At 36.8% G+C, this 22300-nt stretch overlaps 1 protein-coding gene across 1 annotated transcript in view; it reads left to right on the top strand.

Annotated features, from left to right (window-relative positions):
* The window catches only part of FAT4 (FAT atypical cadherin 4), a 133967-nt gene that overhangs the window by 80072 nt on the left and 31595 nt on the right, over window positions 1–22300 (top strand). The window contains exons 5-8 of the mRNA XM_090140056.1: window positions 259–1181; window positions 1939–2113; window positions 15580–15760; window positions 19419–19669. Coding sequence (XP_089996182.1) covers window positions 259–1181; window positions 1939–2113; window positions 15580–15760; window positions 19419–19669 — 1530 coding nt within the window. The remainder of the gene's footprint in view (window positions 1–258; window positions 1182–1938; window positions 2114–15579; window positions 15761–19418; window positions 19670–22300) is intronic.

Here is a 22300-nt window from a genome sequence, read left to right as displayed (position 1 = left end):
AGTGGCTGCTCTAATTAGCAACATCTTTCCCTGTCCCTCTTCAGCTCCTGTCAGAATTTAATTATTTCCATTGCTTATATTCCACTGTGAAACTGCTGAAATTAACTGTTGGATTCAAAAATTATGATGGGGAAGCTGAATGGGAGGCATGTTCATATGTTCCTCATTTCCATAGGAAATGAGGCTAGAAGCATCTATATATCTAGGTCAGTGGGATTAAGGCACACTCTCTTACCTACCTGTTTTCCTGCCCCCCAGGCTCCAATTCACAGCTGTCATTCAGCATCGCTTCCGGGGACAGTGTTGGGCACTTTGATATCAACAACAGCGGGGTGCTGAGCATCCAACAACCTTTGGATCGGGAAAGGCAGTCTTTCTATAGCCTTGTTGTTCAAGTCCACGACATGGCCCCTCTCCCTGCCTCCAGGTACACAAGCACAGCTCAAGTCTCCATTATTCTTCTGGATGTGAACGACAGCCCTCCTAGCTTTATCTCTCCAAAGCTGACCTACATCCCAGAGAATACACCGATAGACACAGTCGTGTTCAAGGCACAGGCGACTGACCCCGACAGCGGTCCAAACAGCTACATCGAGTACAGTCTGCTGAGGCCTCTGGGCAATAAATTCAGCATTGGCACTATTGATGGTGAGGTCAGGCTGACTGGGGAGCTTGACAGAGAAGCTGTGTCCAACTACACATTGACTGTGGTGGCAACGGACAAGGGCCAGCCATCGCTTTCTTCATCTACAGATGTGGTAGTCATAGTCCTCGACATTAATGATAACAATCCCATTTTTGCACAAAAGCTTTATAGAGTAGAGTTGGAGGAAAACACTTTGACAGGGACAGATTTAATCCAGGTGCTTGCTACTGATGGAGATGAAGGTACAAATGGGCAGGTTCGCTATTCTATTGTGAGTGGAGATAATGGTAATGAGTTTCGCATCGATTCTGTGACGGGGGTGATAACGGTTGCTAAGCCTTTGGACAGAGAGAGGGAACCCTCCTATATGCTAACTGTTCAGTCCTCTGATCGTGGAAGCAGCCCAAGGACTGACACCACAACAGTCAATATTGTTCTGAAAGATGTTAATGATTACATTCCTACATTTGAACTTTCTCCCTACAATGTGAATGTTCCTGAGAATTTAGAGACACTTCCCAAAGTCATTCTTCAGGTGAGTACACTCAAAAAATTGACATGCATTTGCTACAGTTACATACAATTGCTACAATGCCTTGGAATATTTTATTAATATGCCTTGACCATTGGAAAAACAAAAAAAGACAAGATTGAAAAGTTGCCTTTTGGCTGTAATCTAACAAGCAATGGTTGTTGTTTTGTTCTCCTTTTCGTTTTTTTTTTTTTCTTGCTTTTTGCCAAAATTTTGTATTGGACTTTGAAGTTGGTTTTGTGTCATCCACCCTTCCCCCCCCCCCCCCCCTCTATCTTTTCACACAGTCTAGGACTTCAAGAGTTTGCCCTATTTTCTTAGCTCATTCTCAAAATGCATGCAACAAATCTGATCCTTGCCTATGTAGGATGAGGCTCTATTCCAAACAGTGAAAGAGCAATAAATGGATTGAGATGGCAGGATGTGCAGTGTGTTCTTTGATACTGAGTTCAGTCTATATCAAGTCATCTGTGATTTTCACTGCACCCCAATGCCATCTTTATGTATTTACACATAAGAAAAATAAGTAATTAACTATTTTAAAATTTTCAAGCAATGCTTTTAAGTCCATCACCACTGTTTTAAGTCATTTTACCATTACAGCTAGTTTATAATAGCCCTTAAGGTACTGGGATTAGTTCAATCCATCAATTAAGATTAATGTCATAGAGAATATTTTCTCTACCCCAATAAAATTGTACAGACTCTGCACTTATTGGTTATTGAAATTTTTTTTCATGCCTTTATGTTGCTTTTGTAGGTTGTAGCAAGAGATGATGATCAAGGCCTAAACAGCAAGCTTACCTATGTCCTGGTGAGTGGCAATGAAGAAGGAGCCTTTATTCTCTCAGCCAGCGGGGAGCTGCGCTTGGTGCAGAGCCTGGACCGAGAAACGAAGGAGCAGTATGTTTTATTGATCACAGCTGCTGACTCAGGTAAAGCAAATGTGCAGTCTCTTCTGGTTAAATCTTGCATTACTTGACAGCGTTATATTCCTGATGCAAAAAAAAAACAAACAACCAACTTTCTTCACAATCTGAAATTTTAGTGCATGGAAGTTTGTACCCAAGTTTCAGTTTAGCTCTCCAGGGTGAAATCTGGGCTCACATGAGTCAAAGGGAGTTCATTTTCTTGAAATCAAGATTTTTATCCTTATGCATTAGTAGGTCTCACTACAGATTTTAAATGGGTTGGTTTATTTTCACCATAGTAGAGAGTGATCCTACCACGTCATGAGAGCCTCATCAACAGCAATAAAAAACAGTTTAATGTTGTCATCAGAAATGTGCAGACACTTCAAACCAATGGCCAGGAAAGAGCTATGGATTACACAGTTAATCTTACTGAAATGTTACCCCTCAAGAGTAATGATAATTTAGATTTCAGCATTTAAATTTTCTGCTTTTCCTACCATCCAGTTTTAGGTTGCTCCAAAATCCCAAATGTATTTTAAGTTCCTTCAGTTTAAAACACAGACATGAATTCTTATTATGAAGATTAATGACTTTTTGACTACAGGTGTCTGAGCATAAAATGTTGGTTGCAGATTTGGATATGAGTATTGGTAACAAAGACATTCTGCATCTTATCCTGGACAGATCTCCAGTCCTCCAGAATCTGATGGTTTGTAATTTACTGCAGGACTTGTTCTTACTTTCTAATAATAAAAATAGAAGCAAACCCAACTTGTTGACAAGTTCGTACAGTTTTGTTTTCTACTGTATTGTGCACAGTATCTCATGTCAATGACAATGTCTGTGACTTATATTTTCCTATTGCAGCAGTGCTCAGGTATTTCACAGTCTGAGCACAGCTGAAACTGTGAAATATAATTTTAGGACTTGGCATATCATTTGTCTTATACTTTGGCTGGAGATACTATGCCACATTGTATTTTTTTACACTGGCTTTCCATTACTGTATAGCTGCAGAGTGCACACTTGTGACTTGGACATGCTTGGGCTTGAACAAGCTTATGTTACTTCTGAATCTGGATACATCAAAGGAAGCAGATCCTTGGTGCCTGTTTACTCTCCCAGTCCAAGTTGGCATGTCTAGAAATTGAGTAGAATTCTATAGAATTTAGCCCTACATACGAAATATGTGGAGTCTGAATGTGGGCATGTGTCAAGTGGCAAACGATGATTATCTTTCTAAAAAAAAACTAGTAAGAAATCAGTTCTACCCTCTGCCAAGCAACACATATAAGCCAAAAGTTTGACAATAGCATAATCTTTTCCTAAACTGATTCCTAAGAAATGTGAAATCCAGAATTTTTATCCAATCATGGCAAATGAAAATATTTATCTGTATTTGAAGACTTCTTAGTTTCAGCAAGTTCAGGGGAGGATTTAATACATGAATTATGCATGGGACCTTTGTCTTCAGTGGCTGACAACAATAGCAGCATGTATCATTAGTTCCTATCTTAAGCACATACATATTATGCTGAGTAAGCATTATTTGAAGCTGTTTGGGTTTGTTTTTTTTTTTTTTAATAATTTTCCACGGTCTCAGCGTCTCAAGACGTTGCTTCTTCTTATCAGTACAAGAAGATGCTAGCAAAAATGTTCGGAAACAGATGCTAAATAGTGACTTTAAGTTAAAGGTAACTCTTTAGTGTTTTTAAGTTTCTAACTGGACAGTCACTATGATTTATTATAGTTTTTAGCCGAATAATGTTAGATGTTATCTTTTGATTGCACTGGAAACGTTCTCTAAATTCATACCATCAAAGAAGACATTTGAAACTATGTTAGCCATGATTTATCTAAATAAAACATCATAGGAAAATCTGCTCCAGCAGAAGTTGATGCCAAAATTTCCCTTGATTTCAGGGAAGTAGTAAGTGGACTGTAGTCATAACAGGTACTCAGAGAAGAAATTCTAGGGGACCCCTGTTATGTTTAAATTAATCATACTGAGTTCATCAGTCTAGGTAGTAAAGAGTACAGATAGATAATTCGTTTGAGGCCTCTCCAAAGAGTGATGTTTGCACAGTAATATGGAAGAAAGGGCCAAGCTAGAGATTCTGGGTTTTCTGTTGAGCTTTGTCTTAAGTTTTGTATTACTGCGTGTTACATTATCATATGTGGAATGCACAAGAATTACTGTAGACATCTGGCAGCTGAAATGAAAAAAAGAAAAAATGATAGAGGAAGAAGTCTTTCTTAAAAGAGTTGTAGCTTATCAGAAGAAGAATGTATTACTTTAAAATATACAGATGCTACTGGTAGGGTTATGTGATGGATTTCAAGGCAGTAACATGCTGACCTTTGCTAGTTGATGTTTGATTCATTAAATAAGGTATTTCTGGCTGTACTACCAGAAAGATGGCAGTGACGTATCTGAAATGGGTAAATAGTGCATTCAAATATTGTGTTCTAGAGCAGCTGATAAATGTTTCTAAAAGAAATTCTCACTTACATGTCCAGTTCTTTGCCTAATGTAACTATGTCTTTCTAGTATCTTAGCTTGTAATTGTCAGATAATGCTTCAGTTCTTAGAAAGAAGAATCTTGCATAGAGTCAATTCAACCCACAACAACTAAAAAACAGGTAGTGCTGGAGTGTAAGAAATCAGTGGCTGCCAAAATGTTGAAAAGAGCAGACGTGTCTAAAACCATTTACATCCATATTATCTCTGAAAATAAATCAAGGAAGAGATTTGCACTTTGAGTACAGCTTTTGTTAGCTGTAATAAACAGTTTTTTGGTTTCCCTTTAGCAGCCAAACAAGTCTTGCTATATATGGTGCGCCTTATATAGTTTCTTTTCCAGACAAATATCACAGTAGGTGTCCAGATGCACTTAGCTCTGATGAGGTCTGGGTAGTACATCAAGGGCAAAATTCTCTCTTTCCAATCTATTTCCTATTTTTCATAGAACCTACATCTCAAATTTTTTATGCTCCACTGACTAATTTAAAACATTAGAGAATGATACTCTACTCCTATAGAAATCCGTGCCTACTCTTCCCTTTGTTTCAAAGAATTAGACACAATACGTACTCAGAAGCACGTTTGGACTTAAGAACTGATGAATTTTCAACTTGTTTTTGAATGTCTTCCTGATCTCCCTATACATAATCAAGAATTTCTTAGTTATGTTTATTATCAATTCATCTATTTGTGGCTGCGGCACTTACAGTGTTTTTGTAGTCGTCTATGGAGAAGTTGATGGAAGAATTAATTATTTTTGTCCAGAAGTGTCAGCACAATGTATTGAAAACAGTCTGTAGCCTCAGAAAGTGTAGCCCCTTTGCCCATAACCATCACTTAATCCCCCGAACCTCGTGGGTTTTAATAGCACATATTGGCACCACAACCCCGAGTCTATTTGTAGCAGATGAAGGATTACAACATGGCAAAATATCAGCCTGCATATGCAAAGCATAGTGCCAGCTGGACTGCATGGGATTGGGTGCCCACACTGGCTGAGAAGTCTGTGCTTCATCACCCTGTGCAGGTATGCTCTCCCTGGAGCCCAGATTTCAGTCCTGCGCACATGAGAAAAGTTGTTAAGTTGCTGAGTATTAAGAGTTGAGACAAGCTGCTTGTAAGCATGTTCTGCAGGTGAGAAAGGGATCATTGGCAGGATCATGTACACTAGAGATGGCAATTGGGCAGCTTTCAGAAAAATGCTTTCCCAAGCAAAAGTCAGAGTCATGACATAAGCATCAACCGGGCTCTGACCCAGCTATTCTTTAACACTGCCTGCTATCTTCTACACACTCCTCAAGATAGATCTTGAATCAACAGAGCGCAGTATCAAAACCTGATAAAACATTTTCCAGTGCTTGGCTCAGCAGCAGATGACAGTGATTTGTGGCCATACAGCCTGGTTCATGCTCAGTTTCTCTGAGACAGTAACCACAAAGATTCGTGATTTCAGCCTCTTTCCTCACTTTTGCATTTCCTCCTTAGTTTGTCTCAGATAGTTGACTATTGGTCTAAGCACTAGGATTTTACAAAGAGGCACAAAGCATCCCTCATTAAGAGCATTCAGCATCTTCAGAGCTGTACACCTGTGGTTTTGGTTAAGAAACAAAGCATAATTCAGCCCCAAAGTTCACCCATCCCAGTTTAGAGCCCCTCGTGCAGCAAAAGCTGTAGACCAGAGTGTGTGAAATATAAATATGACAGGCAAAATGATGGTCTGTGGAATAACATGATAGTGTTTAGATTGCAGATGCTCCTCCAAAATATTTGCTAACATAAACATCGAGAAACCTACGTGAAACTATTTGAATGAGTTTTTACGGGTCTGTTTCTAACACATAAATCATCTGTTTTGCTTTGCTATAATCTTCATGGCAAAATGGTTGGGAAAAGGGACTTTCTCAATGATTTTTTTCCCCCCATCTGTTGGGGACCCAGCAATGAGTAAACATTCAGTCTTGGCAGCCTGACAAGAAGTGGTGCAGCCTCTTTTATCACCCATAGCTTTAACTCGTTGAGCCATTTTCTGGAGAAAATGTTAGCATTCCAGCAGTCCTCCTCCTTTTATTTATTGGTCACAGGGAGGTAGAGTAGCACATCTGGAAACCTGCTAGCTGCTCAGGACTACTGTTTAAATAAACTGCAACCACCATATCTTGCTTTGGTTGGACAGAACAGCATGTTGCCACAATAAAGCCACAATCAAAATGTGATGTTTCTAATTAGAATCTGTGTTGCTGTGGGTTCTTTAATTATTTTCTTAAAATAACCTATTTTACTAATTTAGATAAATAGTTCTGAAAAGCATGAACGAGTGGACTGATTAATATATTTAGTTAACTGATTGTCGTATACCTTCCTGGCCTGTGTCAAAAAGCAACCATATGTTTTTTCTTTACAAAATGTTGGCCCTTAACTTATGCATTCTTTCCTCAAGAATGCAGGAGGGCAACCAAACACAGAGGTTATATCCTTCTCAGGAATTCTCATTTGACATATGCTTTTGGTTCACTTCAATCTTAAAATCAAATTAAATCTGACAATATAGTTGTATTGTTCTTCTAACCCTTTCTTTTGACACATTTTGAGATATTTCCTGGTCTGTGCTGACAAGTAAAGGATGACTGTATTTTCATATTGGAAAAACTGCAGGCTCTATTTTCTGGTGATGGAAAGAAAGAGTCTTGAGGGTTAACATTATATGAGATTTATACGACTGGGCCTAGAGACATTTATACTCATCCTGTTTTCTTAGCATACACTGTTTCTACTTAACAGGCTGTTTGCAGTGTGAAAACATATTGCTTTAAAAGAATGAGCTGTGTTTTTAAAACAAATTCAGCTATTATTAAATCTTGTTCCTGTCAAAATAAACAAACAAGTCACAAATTCCCTTTAGAAATGGCCTGTTTTTCATGTTTTCTGTATTATGTCTAAATATGCACATTACTTCAGCCATGGGTGAGCTAAATGAAGCTGACGTGCTTACCTTGGTGCTGAGCAGTTTACATAATGAATACTCTTTTGTAGGATCTGTTTTATGCCACAGCTCTGTCAAAATGAATGCTTGTTTTTATCCCAGCCCCATTTATTTCCGTGCTGTTAGGGAAGCACTTCCTCATGCCAACACTACCTATTTGAATCTAGTTTTGCTATTTTACTAGTTGTTTTATTTTTACTATTTCACCATTGTTACAAAATCTATTGTTTTAGTAGTTCTGCATGATTTTTTAAAATTTATTTCTAAATCAGACAAGAGAACTGGCAACAGACTTATCAGTGAGCTCACAGCATATATTTTGTGTTACCATTGTTTAAAATCAAGAGAGAGAAGAATCCATCGTGGCATTTTGTAGATTTAGGAGGCTAATGTCAAGATCCTACCATTTCACAGAGCCTAGAAACTGTTGGCAATGTTTTAATTTTTCTCTGAAAGTCCACAGGCTCACAAAGCTGTTTAGGCAGCAGGATTATGGCAAAGACAGTCAGATGTCAGATGTCCCTTAGAGAGTAATTGCCAAGGAAGAGGCTGTATCCATGTCTATATTATGTGGCAAATTTACTCCCCAAAGGAGATGAAGTTTTGCCCATCCCTTTAGAGGACTTCCCTGCAAGATGTGTAATCCAGCCCTAGAATACCATTTGAGGGATTTTGTCTTCTATTTGGAGTTAATCCTTCATTATTAGATCATTATTTTTGAAATAGTTCATCAAGAGCCCCTGGGCTAAATCCAGGTTTTTGTGTTCTCTGGGGTTGGATATGGGAGAGATGTGGCTTCAGATTGGCAAAGGGGTCAGGCTGGCCAGAGTAAGCTAAAATATCTATGAAAAGAAGGAAAGTTACTTTTTCATTTAGGTTAAAATCGTGGGCAGACTTCAGCTTTGAGACCAGCTCCTAACTGATGGTGGGTTTTATTTGGACAAGGCAAGCAGAGTTACAAATATATATTAAAATGCTTATCCTCTTTTCAGGAATACTCTTACTACTTTTAGAAAAACGCTCAATTTTTCATTCAAACATTTCTTGTGTAATTCCTTTTCTCTTTTGTCAAGATTGTGGAGAATCCAGCAAGTCATTTACAGGTTTATTTTAAATGAGATAATCTGTTTCTAGCTGGAAGTTGTTGGGTGAACTGCTCTCTTTTTCACTGTGTACTCTTTTTGGTTGGGATAATGTTAATTTCTTCTTTTGGTTTATCAAAAATAGTGCTGAGAATTCTTGTGTCATTGAATGTAGTTTTATGTCTTGTAGGAAGATTGAATAATGAGTGTGGATGATATTCTTGCTTATTCTGTTATAGTATTATAGAATCATAGAATTGCTCTGGTTGGAAAAGACCTTAAAGATTAGCTTATTGCACCACTAATGCAGGAAACTCAAATATCCATATTATCTGTTCTATCATTCGTCTTGCTACAATTAACTTAGAAGTCTCAAGTGAAAATTAACTTAAAATAATTGTCCTTTTGCTTACATCACTTTTAAATGAAATTCTACTGCAGAGGTGTTGAAGAGTTTGTTGAATGTTGTTTTGCAGAAGAGTAAGATCATTATGCTATGCAAGGAAAAATTTTCAGCCTTTTATAAATACAAATACATTTCCAGTTATGGTGATCTTAAACTGTTTTCTAAATCAGATGTTACACCTTATAAATGGAAAGTCTGCTAGTTGATTCTTCAGTAACAAAGCTACAATTTCAGAGAGCTTTAATTACAAGGATAAAATGACTAAAACTTGTTCATATGACCTGAAAACTTATCCTGCTGGTTAATCTTTGCTATTTATAAAGGGTTTTTTTAAAGCATAATTCAAAATCATGCATTACAGGAATTTCTCTGTGGGGTATTCAAGAGTTACAAGCAGTCAAAATTTGATTTAGTCAGCAGTCCCTCCAGGAGCCAACTTTTCTGGTGTTTTTGTTGTTATTGTTATTGTTTGCTTTGGTTGTTGGTTTTTTTTTTTTTTTTTTCTGTTTACAGCAATAACTTATAACAAAGATAGGGTGTTTGATGATTTTAGAAAATATTTATTTTTAATCCTTTATGTATTTTTTTAATTTATTCTTTAATCTAGTTGCAGTCACCAGACTCCCTGGTGGTGTGCACTGCCATGCCTCTACCCTTGGACACTGTATATATATTGTGGACACATGGAGATGCTCCCTTATAGGTAGTCATCTGTCAGGTTTTGTTATGAAAATTGTGTTCAACTGTAAGAAACTGACCTTAAAGCTGCTTCTTGTGAAAAAAAAAAAAAAAAGCAATTTTTTTGTTCTGGATTTAAATGTGGTTCTTGCTAAGAAATCTTTGCACACGTCTTTCCTAAACCCCATCTCCAGTGACCTGTGCTTTAGACCTTACCAGATTGTTTAAAGCACAGGAGATAAAACACTTGGGCCTTGGAAGGAGGACAAAACCTGATAGCCACGAGTTGCTGACTGACTTCTGCTTTGTCAGCTGCCCAATTGCAGCTTATGCTGTGCTCAGTGCAGCCAGAATCTTGTACAAATAATTAACTTCTTTTGTTCATTTACATATGTACTGTGGTAAATAAGTTAATTTAAATTTATCTGTGTTTCAAATCAAGCTTCTTTTACACTAAAAGTTAAATGCGTAATGCAAGTTAGTTGCATTTTAACTTTTCTATCTCTATTTTAAATACTGCTTTCTTCTGTAAGGCTCAGAACACTCTATCTGCATATCAAAGCATTAAGAATGATTGGCTGATTTAATATGAGAAAAGCCTTGCTTACTTGGGTGATAAAGTTAGTGCTCTGTAATAATGCATACAACTTCTAGCCCTGGGACTCATTCACTGAGTGTTTGACAGCAGAAGTGAAATCCGCTTTGTTGCAAAGCAACACATTTCAGTGAAGCAAAAATTCCATTTCTGTTAAATTACTTTCCAATTTTCAAGATAATGATGTGTTTAATTTATCACAAAACATGGTAAATTGCCTGCCATATGTGTTTTGATTAGTCTTTTAGATTAATTTAATTTAATTTTTTTTTTTTTAAGTTAATTTTATCTATAGTGTTCTACTTAAGTTTATTGTTAGTTTTCTAGTACTTCATTTTGAAATTTTATTTTTGGCAAAAACCTGGTTTCTAGTTTTTGAAAGGAATTATAGTTGTCCTGTCTTTTGTAGTAACCACTGCACAGACAAGACTGAGGATCCGTTAAAACTTCAAACAATACGTGGATAATATGCTGAACACATTCTCTTATTTCTAGTTTTTGTTGTAAGCTATCCAGTACCACACAGCTGGGATGATTTCCACTAACATAATCTTTTTGTGAATGTTTTTGAAGCATCTCAGTGGCTTTGCGAGTTTCCTTCAGATGTTTTGTTTTGCACCTTTATCCCACTAAGTGCTGTGACTGTTCCCCCATATTCATGGTGGAGACTGGTTGCGGTGTGGAGACCTGAACATATTCTGTCTTCTCTTGGAGGGTAGGAGCAAAAAGTTGAAGTGGCCAGCTCTGATTTCTACACTGACACATTTTTGGCATTATACTCTTTTTGAGGCTATCAGTCACAGATGAGCAGTAGCATACAGGGGACCTTCTTGGTGATGTCTGCCAGCCATCCCTTGCTGAAACAGGCAAAAGAGGAGGGAAATAGAAGAGAGAGGTTCAGCTCTGCCTGCCCGCCCCACAGTCCCCTGGTGTCATGTCGTTGGCACCTCCCCAGATGTTCTCTGCAGAGAGAGAAGCTGCATCTCACAGCCAGCCTAGGATGAGGTGGCCTCTCATAACCTCGTCCTGCAACTTGTTCTCCACCATGGGCCTCCAAGGAGCAGGTTCCCAAGGTCTGCTCCTTCTCTTCATCCCCAGACACATGTTTACTTAGCAGATGTAAGCAAAAAGCTTAAGTTTTTGGAAGAACATCCGTGGGAAGCAATTTTATTCCTGAACTCTGCGTTGCTATTTTGACACTCTCCCAGGTTAATCTTTATTTCAACAATGACATGTGGACATTTGTGGGGCTCTCTGCTTAATGTATATGTACAGCTGTCACCTTGAAAATAAACTGTTCTGCTCATAAAAACAGACCACAGTGCACAGATATTGAAAATTCAAAATAATATTAATAATATATGAATTTTGTCTTCTAAGTTTTAAAGATTTGATGTTCACTGAGCAGTCAGTATGATCTTTCCCATTTATTTCCCTGAGTTAACTTCACGTTCTGTGGCTATTAATCATTTGATGGCTGCTTCGTTTCCCTGTCTGTCTTGAAAATGGTTTTTCAGTGTGGATGTTTTAAGACTTTCTTAGAGACTGTGTTTTGGAACCTAAAAACTATTAGTATAGCTCTAGAGAAATGCTCTAAATAAGAAGTGTCTGACAGAAATAATTACTACTTCTGCTGCAAAATGGTTTAAAATATTATGAAAGTTTGGTAGAAATGTCCCTGCAAGCTCAGTAAAAGAAAAGTGTAAGTCTGTGGCACTCAGAGCTGTTTGTAAGAGAATGCAGGGTCTTGTGTACTATGTACAACAATTTTATGTAGATTGTAAACGTGTCTGGTTTATCAAGAATAGGTTGGGGACAATTCAAATGTTAGATTAATAGAACAGAATTTACACAAATTTAACTACTCTTATTTATGTGAAATGTTAAGCATAATGTGAAAAGCACGCACACAAGAAGGATAATGCTCTAGCATAATTAGAATAACTGACTTGAGTAAGATTTGCTATTGAAGCAAAACTAAGAAATCTGGGAACTCAGCCCAACCATGGAAAGTACTTCTTTTACCACAAATATGACATCTACATTTTATGAAACCTACTTATTATCAGGGGCCAAATTCTGTGGTCCTTATGCAAGCAGAACTTTCACTGGAAGTTCACCGAGAATGGTAAAGTTTGGCCCCAAGCTATTTCTTTTCCATTGAAAATTACTTCATTTGTAATTTCCTCTTCTTATATTTCTCAGTAACTGCAGAAATGTGAGCTAGTCATTTAATTTCAAGTGAATATAAGCTTTGAGAACTCTGTGAAACTGCAACTTTATCTTTCAGCATAATAGAATAAAGGAATAAATTTGTGGACGTGATGTTTTACTTAGAGAGGAAAAAGGACATATTTGGATAACTGTGTAGACAGGAAAGCAATGTAGATGCGTGAGTTTTTCCATCTAAGAAAAATGAGAATGATTTTTGGTTTTGAGACAAAAAGCAGTGGCTTTGGTTGTTACAAACAGCTGAATTAATATTGGACTTCTGGGATATTTCTTGAGCCACAAACTAGCACTGAATGAGATCTGAGTTGCTTATATTACCCTAGCTAATTTTATTAGTATGCTCAACCTTGGCTGGTATTTTCACTTCTCTAAGACTAAAATAAATGTGTCCACACTGTGCTGTACTGTGCCTTGTAGACACACCCAATGGGAGCAGTGGCCATCAAGTGTCTTAAAAAGAGCCAATTTCTGCCATTTTGATTCACACAAGCACTCTTATTTTGACAAGTGTAATGCATCAATAAGGAATATGTGGGTAGATAACACATATGGAGTCAGACCAAATTGATAGAGTACTGGGCTAATACAAAATCTTCCCTGTATTAGCGTACTCTTCCCATAGGAATACTCTTCCAATTTCTCCATGGTGATGGGAAGCCTTGTGAGTACAGACATCATGGCATCGAGCTCCAGCTCCTTCTTTCCTTCTTACACCAAGGAATGTGCTTGAGCTCATGCCATCATGCTACGATTGGGTTATGTCTAATGGTGCCTTCTGGAGCAGCTTCTGCTGCAGTTGTTTTTGTGAAGAAGCTGACAGATTGGATTTTCCATCACTGGCTCTTTGTGTGAGCAAATGAATTTAAGACAATGAGTTTCACATCTTTGCTGAAATTTAGCTTTCTTTTCCAGGCTGAATTGCATTTCTAATGCTCTTTGAATGGGACTTACCCGAGGTTAATTTCTGAATTATGCATAAATTGTTTAATCACCTGTGAAACTTAACAACTTTTGACTTTTCATTTCATTAACTGTGAGATGGATGTGGATTAAATGTGTTTGGAAGGCCAGAGCTTGATGACACATGCAGTGAACGCCACTGAAGACTCCGTTTCATTTAATGCAGTAATAATAAACACTCCATGGGCAGTATTTCAGCAATCAGGAACGCTTTTGCAGCCTTTTCTATCTATAAGCATTTGGCTAGATGACAATATTGAAAAGAAGAAAAAAAAAAAAAGTGAAAAATGAGTCAAACTTAGTGCCTTAATGTATCCTTCCTGACTGAAAGTATATTAATTTGCAGAGTGCATTACCTCAGAAAGGAGCAGAGAAAGGGCTCCATTGTGCACAGACATGGCGGGAAACCTCTCCTCTGGCTCATTTCTTCCTTCTCAGCATTGTGATCTGGCTTGTCTTGTTGGTGGGCTTCAAAGGAAGCCTGGCAAGATTTATAGTTCATCTCATTTAGAAGCTCCTTCGTTTGGTTTGTTTGCATGTTACATTAAGTTACTTGGAAGTATTTTGTGTTTAGAAATGTCCTTCCCCTGCAGAAGCTAATCTCAACTTCTTCATGAGAGGCTGTAGTATTCCTTCAGACTGCAAGGGTTAAAAGAAGGGAAAATTGGTCATTAGTTGCTTTTTCCTACAGAAGCTCTGTGTCTGGAGCCCTTGCCAGGACCACGTGAGATGCAAGAGCAGAGCTTGACTCCTTCCTAGTCCTGAGAGGCCAAGGCCTAGCAGTGACCTCGTGCAGCAGCAACCCAACTGTCTGCTGTGATGGAGGGATTAGGACGGTCACAAGGGGCTGCCTGTATTTTATCAAGTGACAGCTCAGTCTAATAAACTTGCCTTTCAGTAAGGGCTTGAATCAGTCTCCGGGGTGCTGGCCCAAACCATTTCATTAACGTTGCTTTTTCCCTGCTCCAGCAAATGGTGAATTATTGTATCTCCTTGAGACTGGGGGGGAAGGGGATGCAATCTTGGGTAAATCAGGCATGGTCACCATTTGTCTTTGTGCTGTACCTTGTGAGTTTTGTGCTCTTCTCTCTCTCTCTCCCTGTTTTGCTACATATTTAAAGAAAAGCAGAATCCCATTTTTTCAGGGACCCTCGGTGAAGAATTTAGTTAGCAGAAGGTGCTATGCTGATTTTTGGCTCAATGAAAATGCAATAAACTGGCAAAGCCATCATGAACTTGTAAAGCTTTTCAGTGTCTTTTTAAGATTTGACAAAAGAAAAGTGCAAAGAGAATCAATACTGAGAGTCTGCTTGTTAATATGTATGCTATGTCTTAGTTGTTTGCACACATCAGGATTAAATATTAGAAAAAGAAGAAAAGTTGTAGGTTAAATAAATTTGATCTTATTTCCTATAAGCCAGTATCACATCAGAGTGAGAACTGTGCTGCTGTAGATGGATGCTTCTAGAGAGAAATCAAGCCTGCCTAAGTCTGGAAACTGTGCAACCTTCTCACCTTTTAGAGAAGGTCTTCCTAGGTCAGGGTGTGACCGGCAGTAGAAGTGCTGTGTGAGTGGCTGGGGTTTGCCACTGTTCTCACTCTATTTGTTCTGCGGATAAGTAAATTGAGGGCTGGAGTCTCCACGGCTGTCAGCGTGCCACCTTTGAACAACTTCTCAAAGGCAACCACATGTCCAAATTGGTCCTAATTGTTACAGGAAGACTTCTGAATGTTTCCAAGACCATCTTTTTCCACTGAGTTTGTATTACAAAAATTGCTGGAATTAGATGAAGCACGTATTAAAAAAAACAACTTTTTTTTTCTTTTTTTTTTTTTTACTGTCACAACTTGTACTTTATGTCAAGATGCCTTTGAAAAAAATCTAACCCTGTCCTGTATGTCTCGTTGTCTTTCTTGCTCTGTGTACCATGACATGTTCAAGCATTAGTCTTTAAATTGGGGATGGCAGATCTCAGATTAACACTGTGGTATTTGTAACCTCTAGCATTCTGTATTCTGCTTTCCTGCAGGATCTCCTGCCCTTACTGGCACTGGAACCATCACTGTCACTGTGGATGATGTCAATGACAATGTCCCCACGTTCGCCTTTAATATGTATTCTGCTGCAGTTCCTGAGGATGCACCTACAGGGACAGATATTTTGCTAGTAAACTCCTCAGATGCTGATGCTTCTAGAAATGCTGTTATTAGGTAAGTCATTTAGCACTGCTGAATGCAGTCCCTCCTCATGCCTCACCCGAAGATTTTTTTTTTTTTAGCAATGTCCATAATCAGTATGACATAAAGCTTTAAGTTGCAAAAGGATATTAGTATGTGTGTGGCTACATCCTTTCAGCTAATGTGACCTTTGTTTTTCTTTTTAGAAATTTATTAAATATGAGAAGAGTTGCAGTCTTGTTTTTAATTTTCTAATAAGTTAAAAGTAAAGTGGAATTCCATTTACACCTGAGTGTTGTTGTTAATAGTCTAGATTTCTTCTTCTTAGTAGGTATAGACAAAAAATAAAAAAATAAACCCTCAAACTCCACATAAAATAATAAATGGATTAAACACATCAGGTTACACTCTTGACTTACATGTTCTCTGCATGAAGAAGCATGATGTAAACTGTGAACAATCTGTGTTACTGACTAGCCTGATATGTGTGTCCTTTGGAAAGGCTTTAAACCTTATATCTGGCATAGCATTTTGAACTGGGGGCTTGTAATTAAGGATAATTAATTTTCACTTAAAGTTGTCATGTTCCATGGGTAAATCTACAGTCAATGAATGTATTCAGTTTAGAGCCCAGTTTATGGAATGAAAATTACACAATACCAGAAGTGAGATGTATCCTATTTGGAAAAAAAAAAAAAGTAAGGTAGAATTCGGCATTTTTGCTTTAAATACCAGCTCGTTTGCATATCTTAGTTGATGCAGCTCTATTTCTTAACTGTTCGCTGGGTTGAACACTGGCCATTACCAGTCCATGAACAAGAATAATGAAGATGCTAAGTGGCAGTGACAAGCTAGAGATTATCCACTGTGAATTGATTTATTGGTAATGGAATAAAAAGCAGATTCTTACAAAACATTAATCACAATAACATGTAGGCTATCTCTTCAAAATTAACTTTTATTGCTGGAAATGCCTGTTTCTCTGTTTCTTAAATTACAAGTCAGAATATGAAAGTAGCTTATTTATTTACTATTTCAGTTCATACTTCAAAGTGCATAGGAAAATATCACTGTTCTCATAAATCAAAAAAAAAAAAAAAGAGAGAAAAAGAAATAAAGTAAAGCAGAACTGTGTTATAGCAAAGCAAGTATGTACAAAACGCTGTAATATATTCTTTCCCTCTAGCTAAAACCTAGAAATAGGAACTTTTTGTTTTGGCATCTTTAAATATTTGAAAAGTCTCCCAAATTACCATTTATTATGTTGTGAAACAATAAAACTTTTAATTCAATTCACTCTCACTCAGAGAAACTTATTTCTGGAAAGCTTTCTTAGGAAAAAGAATACCATACAAAGCATGAATTATTGTAATGTTTGCACCCCATAACCAAAAATTATCAGCGTGCTCTCAGTTTTCTTTAGTGTGTTTGAATTGCTTTGATATTTCTACTATTAGTCTTTGCCATTCACTAATTATCTCAAGAAGAATAGATTTCTTTTTTCATAAGTAACTATTTGTAATATGTTTTGAGGTTTTGTTTTGTACTTTTTAAACTCAGGCATATACTTTGTTTTCCTTTGATAGAATTTGTCCAGACTTAGAATTTCAAATAGTACAAATCTTAAAAGATGACTGATGTTACAAAACTTCCAGTTATTGGAGGGACCAGAATACCTAAGCACTTCTTGTTGGAGGTGCTGTGGACTCAGAATACCTTTTCGGTCTTGTTAGAGCACATTCCAAAACCAACCAAATCCTTGCTTTCTATGGATGTTATATGAAATTCTATGTGGAGATATTCTAAAAAGAAAAAAAAAAAAAGACTTAATTCTGTAAAAGGCAGCTAATCTTCTGCAAAACAGTTACAATTCCATGTATCCCAAGTATTTTTCTCTTATTTCTGGTGATAGCGTATTATAGCGGACTGATGGGCTGATGAGGTTCTTTCTGGTAATGCATGCTTGCATGCTTGAGTATTGTTGAAGGTAGTATAGATAAGAAGGATCAGGACAGAGTAGTCAAAAGACTGGATTTTGAGTACTTCAGTCACATTTCTTTTATACTAGTTGTTGTGATTACAAAGTTGGGAGTTTTATCTTTTGATGTGTTTTGAAATTTTTTGGTAAATGGACACTTACATTATCCACTTGGTTTGCTTGAAGTTGTAGTCATATATAACTCAGAATATCCTATGGCAAATGCGGTTTGTTGTCTTTGTTTTTTAAAGTATCTTTCAAGGTGTCTTTCCAAAGCTATTGTGAGTCATTCTTTGTACATGGAAGTACACTTTAAGGAGACTCTTCTGTGTCATCTCATAGTGTTAAGACACTGAAAATCACAGATGAAGTGTGTCCATACTGCTGGTATTTACAGAGATTTAAGTGGTGCTTTAAGCACTGCGCATTCTTTCCACTCTAGATGCACATTTCTTTGGCTGGAGAATAATTACATATGGCCATCATATTGAATTATAATTAAGCAATTAAAGTGTGCTTCTGGCATTCTGTAGAGATTAATGACTGAACATGAGATGTTGCCACAGCTTATTAGACAGACTGGCTATCAGTCCTCTAGGAAAAGCTTCTGGCCTGTGTTGTTATTTCTGTCATATCTTGTTTAGATTTTGAAAAGATGGAGATGTGGGTTTTACTCTTTCTCATGATAGTAGATTTCCCCTGGATATTTTTGTAGAATTGTGTGCTACAAAACAAAGTTGCTACTGTACTATAACAGGCTTCTCTGAAGAAGCAGTGCTAATCACAGTTGAATTTTGATTTTGTAAGGATTGTAATATTGGATGTGAGAATTGATTGTTTTAGCCAGTTTTGGTTTCCTTTTTTTTTTTCCCCCTAGAAATTCCATAATCTGAATTAATAGAAATTCAATGTTAACCAGTTCACTTTAAAAGTAGAGCATAGTTCTCTAGGTGTCTTTGAGATGCATTTTGTACTAAAAGTAGGTATATAGACTTTCAAGGAGCAAAGACAAATTCACTATACTTAGCAAGTCAGAGGCATGTGAGATGCAGTAGGCACACGATCAGTTCCTACCACGTTTTTACACACTCCCACAGACATACAAATGTGCACATGCAGACACACCAATTGTCAAATTCTGCTCCTCGTTCACTGCTGTTAGGATACTTCTGTGGTTATGGATTTGCTATGATTTACTATGAATTAAACTTGAAATCTCAAATAACAAAACAGTATCAGGAAAATATGAATTATAAACCTTCATTTTATTTTGTAAAAATCATCCTTTGATTTCTGAAAGTAGTACTATTTCCAATTATATTCTGCAGTTTCAGTTAAGAGCATGTCAGTGTTTCAGAGTAATACTTCAAGTGTTAAACCCACAGAAATCAGTACAAGTGGCTGCCTACAGCACGTCACTAGTGATTTTGAGAGAATGCCCAGCTGAGTACAGAGGCACAGTCTGAAACTCATTTATCAGAAATCTATCTGTTTTAAGCAACTACATTTGGAAATCCCCAGAAATGTCATTTATGAGAAGTCTCAAAATATGGAAGAGAAATAAAGTGAAGACAGCTGGATAGACAGAAGAAAATCCTAGTGTCAATATCTGTCAGTACGGTAATCTGAAGAGAATAAAAAATGTTATCTGAAGTCAGCAGGCTGCTTTATGAAATACTAAACGCATTTTTCTTCTTCATTTTTTTCTTTCAGTTATAGGCTTACTGGTGGCAATTCTCAATTCACAATCAACCCATCCACAGGACAGATCATCACCAGTGCTCTACTTGATCGAGAGACAAGAGAGAACTACACATTGATTGTTGTGGCAAGTGATGGGGGCTACCCCAAGGCTCTTTCCAGTTCCACCAGCGTGCTTGTTGCTGTTGCTGATGTGAATGACAACCCTCCCAAATTTCAACACCATCCCTATGTCACTCATGTTCCATCACCTACTATTTCAGGTAACCTTATCAGTGATGACGCTTTGATGGCTTAGGATACTTCAGATGGCATTAACATTGTACTAACTGCAAAGCCATGTCACAAAAAAATGTTTCTGATATATTCCAAATTTTTGTCTTTGTGTTGCATAGAAGTAAGTAATGATAAATATGACCTTCATATTGGTGATTTTTTTCAGTTTATTTCTTCCACCTAAATCCAGCTTACATTCCTGCAGCTCTATAAAGAAGACAGCAAAAATGAGCAATGAGCTTTAAATTTGTAAAAAAGAAAAACAGATGGTCAAATTATTTTGTTGGGAAGGCAGTAGCCTATTTTTCCTCTTTGAGTATCCTGTATATAGATATTCCTTTGCTGTCTTGAGCAATTCTTAAAGAGCATTGCGTCAACACCGTCTGAAAAGATTTCTGTATTTTCTGTATAAGATGTTGATTATGTTGCCTTTGAGCCAAGTTATGAAGTAAAGTAAAATCAAGCTGCAGCCTTCCATTTGTTGAAATTGAGCACAAGTTGAAGATACTTCAATTGATGCAGAAATTTCTGATTCAGTTTATGATTAAACAAACCTGATAAATAAAAAAATTAGAAATAGATAAATCTTTAATACTGGTACTTCCTGTTGCAGAATCAACATTGCAGGGAGAAAGAAAAGAAATATATATTTGCATTGAGATAGGAAGAATATATCAAAGGATTCTACTATTGAGACGTGTCCAAGATTTAAAACAGATTAATACTGGGACCTCTACTATCTCAAAACAGTAAAAGATTTTTAAAGATGATCACTGTATTAGCATAGACTAACCAAACTGCAGTCATAGTAGTTAGCTGTGAAAGTCAGCTTTCTCCATTCTAGTATGCATTTACATATGTTGACACATGATGCCTACAGAGAGGATTCCAAGACAACTGGTTTCCAAACAAATTTTCTTTCAGTGGGAAAAAAAAAAAAAAAAAAGAAAAGAAAAAAAAAAGAAGAAGAAGCTATATTTCTTTGTCTTGGAGTTCTCTTTCTAAATTTTAAACAATTGCAAATACTTCTCCTTTTTATGGAAGAATGAATTTGTTTATATTTCTTTCCTGTTTCCAGAACAGCATAATGAAAGTACATTATTATTACATTGGTGAATCTTTGTGTATTCTGACTGGAGTACAGTGTCTTTCTGTGGTTCCTTTTTTGACTGTTTCTTTAAATGTGATTATGATGAGAATACATACTTTTAACTGAAGTATTCTGGCAATACTGTTTTTGGACTTTGTATGACTCTTTATAACTAGAAATGCATAGAAAGCCTAAGCCATGTTTACTCTTTTTAACTTAGCAGAAAGCTTGAGATACATGCGCTTTTTATTTACAAATTCCTCAGTTGATTATTTTCATTTAAAAGGAAATGTTCATATCTTTTCAAATTATTTTAAAGGCTATTGACAATTACTAGCAGTCATGGCAACTACTAACACAAAACAAAACAGAAAAACAAACCCTCAAAATTTTTTCAAGACTTCTGCTTTTATTCTGACCACAGAATTTGTAATGTGCAGTATGAAAGAAAACAAAGCTTAATTTCTTATAGATCTAGTTGAGACTAGAAATGGGAACAAGTAATAATGATAATTAATAGTAAAACTGTTTTATTTGAAGCAAAAATTAATACTTTATGTCTCATTTCTCAGAAGGAATTTGGATATTGTGCTTTCCTAAATATTCCTCCTCTGGAATACAAGTCATTGCACTCATTGCACATGACAGATAGTGACATAAAGAATAGTTTTAGGGGGACACTGCCAAAGTCATTCCTGCCTGCAACTGATTTTGCCTTAAGAGGTTGAAAACATGATTTTTGTACAGAAGTGGCATCTTCTAAATTTAAATAGTAGTAAAACATCAACAGAGTATTCTGCAAATTGATTGAACAGTGTCGAATTTGAAAGATCTACTATGAATTAGATCTGTAAACTTCAGTACAAAAGGACACCCTGGATTCTCCATGCAAATACAGACCCTAATGCAGAAAGTGCCCATATTACTGGGAAATGTAAATTTGAAAGAGCCATAACATAATTTATCGATGTTATTGTACTAGTGTGTGATAGTTTATCATTTCTTTGTGATTTTATCGCTATCTCAGATGACCACCATGCTTTTAAAAATGTGGTTCCATTAGTTTACTGCCCTCTAAATAATCTTACAGATTACTGGCAACAAAGCCACAGCATCTAGGAAATAGGAGAAAAAATTGTGAGGGAGAATGAGTCAATGAGGGTAAATATCCACTTGTGCTGCCTGCTCACTTATTTAACTTTGTTAGTTGTAGAATTACAGGTTGGATTTTTTTTTTTTTTTTTTTTTTGGGGGGGGGGGTGGGCGTCACTTTATTTTTGGGGTTTTTTTGTTTGTTTGTTTATTTGCTGCTTTTTTTTTTTTTTTTTTTGTTATAACGTGGATAAACTATGAGCAACTACAAAAAACTGAAAAAAAATATCAGTGACTTTCAATTTCAATTTCGTTCATGTTGTGGCTTTCATAACATGAATGTTCTAGAAATGGGATGCTGGACTATCAAAAAGTTGCAGGTTCTGTTGCCAGTGCACATAGCCACTGGCATCTGTGCAGCGCATTTCCCTGAATG

The sequence above is a fragment of the Phasianus colchicus genome, chromosome 4 (assembly GCF_987193195.1).
Source record: "Phasianus colchicus chromosome 4, bPhaCol1.hap1.1, whole genome shotgun sequence".
Classification (NCBI taxonomy): Eukaryota; Metazoa; Chordata; class Aves; order Galliformes; family Phasianidae; genus Phasianus; species Phasianus colchicus.
The sequence above is the reverse complement of the archived record's forward strand: the minus strand, read 5'-3'. Positions and strand labels throughout refer to the sequence as shown.